The sequence below is a fragment of the Onychomys torridus genome, chromosome 2 (genome assembly GCF_903995425.1).
Source record: "Onychomys torridus chromosome 2, mOncTor1.1, whole genome shotgun sequence".
In the NCBI taxonomy this organism is placed as follows: domain Eukaryota; kingdom Metazoa; phylum Chordata; class Mammalia; order Rodentia; family Cricetidae; genus Onychomys; species Onychomys torridus.
Genome location: NC_050444.1, coordinates 151,718,051 through 151,727,760, shown reverse-complemented (window position 1 = coordinate 151,727,760; position 9,710 = coordinate 151,718,051). Strand labels below are relative to the sequence as shown.

At 44.1% G+C, this 9,710-nt stretch overlaps 1 protein-coding gene across 15 annotated transcripts in view; it reads right to left on the bottom strand.

Annotated features, from left to right (window-relative positions):
- Positions 1 to 9,710, bottom strand: part of Eif4g3 (eukaryotic translation initiation factor 4 gamma 3) — a 231,757-nt gene that overhangs the window by 9,474 nt on the left and 212,573 nt on the right. For all 15 annotated transcript variants that reach the window (XM_036177057.1, XM_036177058.1, XM_036177059.1 and 12 more), the window contains 4 exons: positions 8,984 to 9,156; positions 5,458 to 5,583; positions 4,437 to 4,518; positions 3,166 to 3,264 (listed from right to left, as the gene is read on the bottom strand). In XM_036177057.1, the coding sequence (XP_036032950.1) occupies positions 3,166 to 3,264; positions 4,437 to 4,518; positions 5,458 to 5,583; positions 8,984 to 9,156 (480 nt within the window). The remainder of the gene's footprint in view (positions 1 to 3,165; positions 3,265 to 4,436; positions 4,519 to 5,457; positions 5,584 to 8,983; positions 9,157 to 9,710) is intronic.

The window sequence follows — 9,710 nt, the reverse complement described above, 5'->3', positions numbered from 1 at the left end:
TTCTAATTCATTATGCAGCCAAGGATAACCCTTAACTCCTTACCCCTACCCGGAACCTCCCAAGGAGTGGATTATGATGCCTGAATGCATTGTCTTTTAAATCATAGGCAACAAAGGAAACGTAACCTGAATCAGAGGCCCACTTTCAGGGACAGGCTACTTTGTGGAGTTCTGTAGTATGTAATATTTCTTAGTCCTTAAATATGCGTTAGAATTCACAGACAGACCATGGACCCTCAAGTTTTCTTTGTAGGAACATTTTTAACCACAAACTCAATTGCTGTTCTAGGTATTTGTTCATTTCAAATGAGGCTAATGAATGCATCAGCACAGTTTACTCATCAACATTTACTCACTTTTGGAACAGAACTCTTAACAGTGTGGCCTCTTTCTCTGGTAGCAGTGATCATTTTTGCCTAATCTTTAACTTTTTTCCAGCCTTGTGGTGCACACATTTTTTTTTTTTTTTTTTTTTTTTTTTTTGGTTTTGTTTTGAGACAGGGTTTCTCTGTTTAGCCCTGGCTGTCCTGGAACTCACAGAGATCCACCTGCCTTTGCCTCTGTCTCCTTAGTGCTGGGATTAAAGGCTTGTACCCATTGGTGGAGCTCAAGGACAGCTTTAGCTACACAGGGAGTTGAAGACTAACTGCTCCGCCACCTCTCCAGCTCTGCAGATTCTTACTTCTAAGATGAGCACGTTCTTAGTGTACCTAGACTATAGACAGCCATAACTAAAGCCAGAGCACAACGACTCCATGGTGTCTTTAGCCCAAGACCCTTTCTTTTTTCTTTTTCTTTTCTTTTTTGAGCTGAGGATCGAACCCAGGGCCTTGCACTTGCTAGGCAAGTGCTCTACCACTGAGCTAAATCCCCAATCCCTAACCCCTGTTCCTTTCTTTTGCTCTGTTATATGCTCAAGCTGGCCTCAAATTTCTGGTAAACAATTAATCCTCCTGCACCAGGCTCCTGAATATCTGTGATTCCAAGAGCAGCATCCCATAGTGTACAAAGCAATGGGCTTTACATTTACTTATTTAAACTGACATGATTAATTTTTACTATGGTGGTTATGTTGTTGGTTTAAATTTTTTTAAGACAGCTTCAAGTTCACAGAGAGGCCTTGCCTAACTCCTGTGTGCTGGCATTATGTGCACCAGTGGGTACGCCATTACTGATTATAGTACAACCGGCCTTAGCTTCAGTTTTCCCTAAGTAACTTGGTTTGTCTGAGACTGATTACCTGCAGAGTTTACTGTTAGAATTCCCCAGCTCCAAGACCACACATGCGCTGCCACCAGGCAGGCAGAACGCTTAGTCATCCCAGGGCCTCGCGTCCTGCGTAATCAGTGTGCTCCTGATCATACAACCTGTGAGCATCGTGATCACGTAAACCCATATGCACAAGCTCGGGAGGGGGGACCCATAAAAGCAGATTCTACCTGTTCCCTCATACTCTTTCCCACAGTTTGCTTCTAGTAGGCCTACTGCACACCCCCTCTTCACCATCCCCTAATAAAAACTCTTATAGTGGGTTTCGTTGTACCTCATGTTTTCTCGTGCATGGTAAATAGTGCCACAAATAAATAACACCTACCTCAGCCCCCAAGAGGTAGGATTCCAGGTTCTAGCGCACAGTGCTCAACCTCAAGTGTTTCAGGATTTGAATTTGTAGGAGTCTTGTCTGCCTCAACTTAGCATCCCACGGCTGCTTGTTTAGCAATAGAGTGCACTGATAATGCATTCTGGCTTGTAAATTTCTACATTTGGCTATCAAATTGGAGGTTCTGGTTTTAATGCCCCTCCAATTTTTACCAATGGGGGTTTTAAACAGCCTGTCTACAATTCTCTGCCTTATAAGTGGCATTCTAGGCCTCGTCACCTCCCCACCCCCCAATCCCTACCTCATGGCTTCAAACTGGAGCTCAGAACAATGACAGCTTTTGTGATCTATTTATCAAGTCCACCTCTGGATCACTGAGAGTCTGTTATGTATTCTTTTTAAACTGTGTGTGTGTGTGTGTGTGTGTGTGTGTGTGTGTGTGTGTGTGTGTGTATATACATGGATATAGTCATGTGTGTACATGTGCATAATATATAGGTGTATGCATGTGTAGGTCAGACAACAACCTTGGGTTTTGTCTCTAAGGAACACCCATCTACTTTGTTTTGAAACAGGGTCTCTCACTGGCCTGGAACTCACTTTTCAGGCTAGACTGACTGGCCAGCAAGCTTTACCAATCTTAAGGCTCTTACTCCCCAGTGCTGGGGTACACGTACACACCATTACCTGGCATTTTTACAGGGGGTCTGGGTATCAACCTCAGGTCCTCAATGCTTGCAGAGCTTCCTGGTGTTGGGGAACTGATGAAGCCCTGAGTGTGTGAAGTCCTTGGGGAATGTGCACCATCTCAGGGGCCCAGAGGGAAATGGCAAAGTCTTCCTTTCCGGTCCATGTATTCATTTTGATAGTGTGTGCAGAAATGTCCACTGTAGCCTTCCCCCTTAGATATTTATGCCCTGAAGATTGCCCCCTATAGAGATCGCTCCTACTGAGATTCATTAAACCTGTCTCCTCAGGCTGGTGATTTAGCTCAGTGGTAGGGCACTCGCCCAGCAAGTGCAAGGCCCTGGGTTCGATCCTCAGCTCAAAAAAACAAAACAAAAAACAAAAAAACCTGTCTCCTCATTTATCTGAATGTAAAAATCCCACCACTCTGTTCAGCCCTTTATAACGAATACTCTGAGCTTCCAGGGTCCTACAGGTTCTCCATCTGAGAGGTCAGTCCACTCAAATGAAACTTTGCTCTATATACATCTAAATCAGACCCAGTCATGTCTGTTCCTGAGATGTGCTGGATGTGGTACCCAATACCTAAAATTTTCTTCTGACTGTATGCTCAGAGGAGTCTTAAAACACAAACTTCAAATGCTGCCTTCACTAAGGTTCTCATTTTTGTCTTTGTTGCTGAAATGTTGGGGGTCAAACCCAGGGCTCTACTACTGAGGCAAAATCCTAGCCCCTCAACAGTGTTCCTTTGATTTATTTATTATCATTATCATTGTCATCATATGCAGTGATGCGGAGAGAACCCAGGGCCTCATGAATGCTACACAAGGGCTCTAACAACCTCAAACCAATCACCATCAAAAGGAACTGTTACTCACCTGCTCCAAGAGAAAGTTATGTACATCTTGCCCTTCCGGTAAAAAGTCCTTCCAGCTGAGGTCAGCCTCCCTCCATAAGGCACCTACTTTCTTATGGCTCTAAAACAGAGGTAAACCATCCATCAGCTTCCTTTGCAAGAAGGAAAAAAGGTTTGCTGGACGTAAAAAGTGCAGACCTCTAGAGACTAAGTGAATAAATAAATAAAATTCAGTATTATTCCTTACTAATGGGACGATTATCTTTCACACAGAGATGTCTGAATACATGTAAATGTAATGGTGATTCTGGCATGGTGGCCACACAGATAACCCTAGAAATTAGGAGGGTGAACTCATCTGAGTTTAAGGCCAGCCTGGACTACATAATGAGTTCCAGGATAGTCTGTGTTACAGAGTTGACCTTGTCTCCCAATCCTAAAAAAAAATAAACACACAAATAAACAAAATAGTAAGTGACTTAGTATAACTGCTTATGAGTCAACTATTCATTTCCTAGATGCTTAATTTAGGCAACTGCCAACAATTACTAAACATCCTAATATACCAAGTTTACATGTTTACACTGTTTCCCCCTCCTAGACAGCTCTGAATATATACCCTCTCCAGCCTGTATAGACTTCGAAGGCTTAGTTATCTTTGGATAGCAGATATTTAACTGAAAAAATTCACCACCCTGCACCATCATTTCACCACCTCTTTCTAACAGGGTAAGAACAGCACCTCATTAGTCAAAGTAATATCAACCATTTTGTGACTCCTGTCTCAAAGTTTTTTTTTGAAAAGGTTATTTTTATTTTGTGAATGATGAGTGTTTTGACTGATGTAGGCCCAAAGGGCACATAGAACCCCTAGAGCTGGAGTCACTGTGTGGGTGCTGGGGTCCAAACGGGGTCCTCCGCAAGAGCAGAAAGTTCTCTAAATCCCTGAGCCATCTCTCCAGCCCCACTCTCCAAGTTTCTTATTGAAATCCATTACAAGTATTAATATAGTCATTTTGCTTAAGGAAAGACAGACTTCCCTGACACTGACAATAGGCATCTTGAGAATCTTTACAACTTCAGCAGTCCATTCTGGCTGAGACTGGACAATTCTTCCCAAAGGTCTTCCTGACACGAGAGCAAGGGCACTGCTGGCAAAGTCGCGTCAAGCAGCGCCAGTCTTCCCAAGACCAAGAAAGGCCGCAAGTCCTCGAACACGGAGACCTAATCTGTCCACACCACATCACCGTCCTTCTGACCACATCACTGGGCTGACACTCAGCTAGCACTCACCATCTGTTTGCATAGAAGGTGCAGTATTTCAGAAAGCAGGACCCCAGCTCTTCCAACAGGAAGTAAAGGCTTGCTAAATTCTCTGTAGAAGACAGGAGCAGCAAGTAAGTACCAACATAGTTTCTGCTCTAGAGCAGCAGACAAATGATGTGCGCCAAATACAGAGTACACAGCTAGCCAATCAGACTTCCTGCTCACCTCAGGTTTTGTGGATGAGCAGGAGAGGGCTGAGGAAAGCCTGACTTTGTCCTTATCATTAAGCACTTCAGTGACTACTTACCTACGACATCAAATGAAAGCATGACACTCATTTAAGGCTCAGTCACAAGGACATTTAAGACAAATTTCGTTTACTTTATGGTATTTTCTAAGTGAGGTAGAAAGAGACCATTTTTCCATAGTCTACACCCTCCTTTCCTAAACTAAGTTCTCTAGGGTCAGTATTATAAATTCCTCAAAAAAGGGTTCTCCAACTGAGACCATGCCCAATTAAGTCATCTTTCTTGCTTGTTTCCCATGAGGGTCTCACAATCCCCAATGTGCACTCTGCAAATCTTTAAGAGGAGGGTCATGTGGTTTGCAGAGTGTGAAGGTGTGAACTGCTGTAGGGCAGCAGTGTTCTGAGGGCGAGAAGCATTGGTTAGTAACACAAGACAGCACTGATCCCCAGTTACACTCAGCTCAGGGCACTGCCATTTTAACTGTGAGCCTATGACATAGCAGAGCAGCTCAGAAAAGGCAGGCACAAACCCAGGCTTACAGGAAACTTGCAGAAACAATCACTCCTGGACGCTGAGCTATGTCTGCAATGACTACCACCCTCCAAGGACCACACAGCTCGTTTCCCCCAACATGTCTCCAGTGCAGACAATGTAACCATTTTTCCTCAAACTGAAGGCTAAGAGTGACAGTCTGTGTCCAGGAGTGTCCAGAGGTGCCAATGGGCAGCATATGCCACAGAGGAGGGGAGTTTTGAGTCCGTTTACCTTGACAGACGTTGAAAAGAACAAATACAACTTACACAATAAGTTCTCTCATGGAAATTCCCCCTTCTTTTAACATGGGGGTGACTAGTTCAGCCAGGTACAACCAAATATGGGGAATATCAATAGCCATGTCATCTGCCAATTCCAAGGTTTCAGAAAAACTGAAAAAAGAACAAAAGAAAAAAATCACTGAAAATGAATTTAAAAGTTAAAATTAAATAGAGACCCAAACAGGTAAAGCCTAAGTCTGTGTGCTAAGCATGTCCTACGTGAAGGGACTGGTCAGCTGCAGAGGAATGTAGACAGCGTTCCACACTCTGGAGCTCACACTAGCGTGGTGAGAGGAGACCTGAACAGGTAAAGGCAGCCTGAAGACTGAGTGAACACTGGGTTGATGTGCGCCAAATACAGAATACACAGGCTAGCCAATCAGACTTCCTGCTCACCTCCAGCTTTGTGGATGAGCAGGAGAGGGCTGAGGAAAGCCTGACTTTGTCCTTACCATTAAGCACTTCAGTACTTCAGCATGGCTGAAGGCACCAGAGGGAAGGAAGGCACAACAGCTCTGTCTGGAAGTGACTTCGGAACCCTTAGACAGCCATGTAAAGTGTGGGTCAGAGCTACCACAAAATCATCGACTAAACACATGTTGGCAAGCAGCCAGAGACACAAGGGAGAGTCAGCCTTAGAGACCCACAGGATGGGAAAGCTGGAAGAACATGAGAGCATGCTGCTACAAACACCGCCATAAGGTACACACACGGGACGGGGGTCGAGGGGTTTTGCTGACTTTTGTGCTATGAAGTGTAGGTATTTCTTACAGTGAAGTAAAATAAGGGGGATTAAATATAAAACCCAGGAAGGCAGCTGAGCACCACATTACTGCACCCCCAGCTGTTTGGAGGCTAAGTTCAAGTTTAACATGAGCTGTAACAGAGCTTGACATATCTCATAAACACAGGAAAAAACCAGAAACAACTTGAGAGAAAAGTGTTCTCGAGAGTTGTTGGCACAGTCATATGTGGGCTGAAAGCTGCAGCCTCGGATTTAGTGCAGACAGTTCAGAGCTTTGTTAACAGTTCCCTTTTCTTACTTTCTTTCCTTTTCTCTTCTTTTTGGTGTTTTGAGACAGGGTTTCTCTGTCTAACTGCTGTCCTGGATCTCGCTCTGTATTCCAGGCAGGCCTTAAACTCAGAGATCTGCCTGGCTCTGCCTCTAGTGATGATGGGATTAAAGGCGTGCGCCACCACCACCCAACAATGGTTTTCATATGCAACCAATTTTAAAAGCAGAGGCAAGAGACGTGCACAAATCTGTGAGCTGTGTCAAGAGGAGAAGGGAACAAGGGCAAGGCAGGAGCAGGTGACTGTTGTGTCCATGTCCTTACACAACACATATGCTTGTCCACTGCAGTCCAGAGGTCTCCACACGACTTTATTTTCAGGTAAAAGGAGCTTTCTCTACAGAGCAGGGTGCCTTTCTTGAGCTACCATTTCAAAACACTCGGTAGCACAGCTACAGCATTTAACTGTGCTGTTCAAGCATCCTGATGCCAACGTTTTGACCTCACAGCTTGCCATGCTTTGACATCCACTTGCTATGCAGGAGAGACTTGCCCATGTTCTCATTACGGACACTCACTCTGATGTTAATGTGTCACTGGGGGACACCATCTGTCGGAACTGGGTTAATCACCTGATCCTGCCCACTCATTGTCTGTGGCTCTCAGCAAAGAGTGAGCTATGTCATGCCCCCAATGGACAACTGGAGCTGTCCTTGCCATTCAACAATACATCGTTTCCATCTCCTATCACAACTAGAGGACACACACATGCTTGATTCTTGACTTGTGTTTCCACTTTGCAGTCAGCCAGTTTACCATGGAACAGTTTATAAAACACAGTTGGGAATCAAATTCACAGTGCTGATAAAAACACCTTTTCTTCTTTTCCTTCTGAACACAGGGTTTCATAGAACAGGTTCACAGCTATTTTCTCTTCTTCTTGGTGTTCTTCTCCTTTTTTTGTTTTTTTTCAGGACAGGATTTCTCTGTTTAGCCCTGGCTGTCCTGAACTAGCTCTCTAAACTCGGCTGTTCTTAAACTCACAGAGATCCGCCTGCCTCTGCTTCCTGAGTGCTGGGATTAAAGGTGTGAGCCACCACTGCCCAGCAATACTTTCTTTTTAAGTTTACATTGTTAAGATCCTTTTAGAAGAAAATTCTTAGGTATGTAAATTGCTTCTATTTGCACTACTAAAGGGTAGTATCCTCTGTGGGTTAAGTGACCAAGAAGCAGGTCCATGTCCGTGCCCATGTATGCAGTGATCACCAGGTCCACAGGACTGCACAGGCTGCAGCCCCAACTGTGTTCTATACAACAACAGCAAACCACTGAAGAAGGAAATCCCTAGGTCTAAATCTAACCAAGGAAGTAAAAGACCTCCACACCGGGACCCTGGCAGGAACCTTGAAGAAACTGACGAAAAAAATGAGGGAAAGAAAAGCCATTTTAAGACAATGGATTAGAAAAATTAAAATGAGAAAACATCGTCATCACTGAAAGTGACCCACAGATCCGACGACGCAACCGGTATTGAAATCTCATACCTAGTTCAAAATAGGGTTTTGAAAAGCCCAGAACTTAAAATGTCTTAGAATCACAAAAGACCTCAAACAGCCAAAATAATGTTGGAGGAAAAAACCCAAAACAAAATTAAACAAAACGATGCATGTCTTGAAAGAAATTATCCCTGATTTCAAGAAATTATTTCAAAAAAGTATCATAAAGCAATTGTAAGCAAAGCAGAGTGACATTGGATAAAAAGAGACACACTGGCCAATGGAAGAGAAGAGAAAAACCAAAATAAGACCTGCACTCAGCCAGTTCAGTCAGCCAAGGGCTGAGGATGCAATGGGGACAGGATGGTCTCCACAAGCAGAAGAGTAGGCTGATCCTCCACCCCGTGAAAAATGACCTAGAAAGTGGGCTAGTGCATTAGACCTGGAACTACCAGAAGACAAGACAGTGGTGCCACAGTGCTAACCCAGGCAACCCCAACAGCACTAAACAAACAGGACTGCAGAGCAAAGGGAAGCACAGGGTGTGGACAGACTCACAGAACAGCAGGCAGCACTTACAGCTGAGCAAGAACTCTTCACTACCCACCACCAGGAAAAGAACCAGTTTCCGCTGGTTCCCAGCATTTGGTAGAGGTAGAGGCAGTGGGATTAGGAACGAGTCCAACTGGGCTACACAGCAAGGACTTTAGTCTCAGGCAATCTCTGAGACCTCCAGATCATTTCACATAGACCTAGAGGTTTTAGGAGGAGGATCACTGACTTAAAGCCTTGTGATAATGAGCTGTGGGTATTTTGGTCAGGTCTTTTACATTAGAGACTCCAGACAGAGGTCTCAGAGAAAACCAGAAGCTGCTAGTCTAGCCTAGTCTACAAATTGCCATTACATCAACCAGCATTGCATATGATATTAAAATACTACAGTGTACAGAAAGGTCATTGATGGAAACCATTCCCCATCAGCTTAGGTGTGAGGATACCAACCCTTTGAAAAAGTCCTGCTTGCTGAGTTTTTCTGACTGCACCAGCTGATACAGTAAGTGGCCCATGTGATCCCTGGTGATCTGGCTCCGTTCCAGGGTGAATTCCACACCCACCTTCACAAAAACATGCAGTGGGCCCTGGGCACTCAGCTCCTCTATGCACTGCGTGGCCTCCTGTTCAAACAACAAATAAAGGCTTGCTTCAAAATCTACTTACGTTAAAAGCAGTACAAAGCTTTATAAACAGGACAATTTTCAAATCTAAGTTTTTTTTTTTTTTAAACCTTATTTAATCTTAAAAGGGCTTATCAAATTGCTAAAAGAAAAGAGAGGAAAGAAAATGTTGAGTCAGGTGTGGTGATGTGTACAAGGAAGGCTGAGGCAGGAGGATGGCTATTGAGCTAGACTCTATCCTGGGCTATACACTGAGTACAAGGCCTGACAGGGTGACACAGTAAGGTCCCACATAAGTAAATAAAAAAAAAGAAAATCTGAACATGGTGGCACACATCTGTAGTCTTAGCTGTGCTCAGCTGGTTGGAGGCTGAGGCAGGAAGATTGCTTTCATCCACTTTGAAATTGAGACTGGGTAATACAGTGAGACTTAGAGCTCTCTTCCCCTCCAGGAGGATGGCCTTATATGGCCAACACTTTGGGTGCTTTTTAGATTTATTTTTGTATTGTACATGTGTGTATGTGCATGTGCCTGAAAGTAAGTATGTATGTTT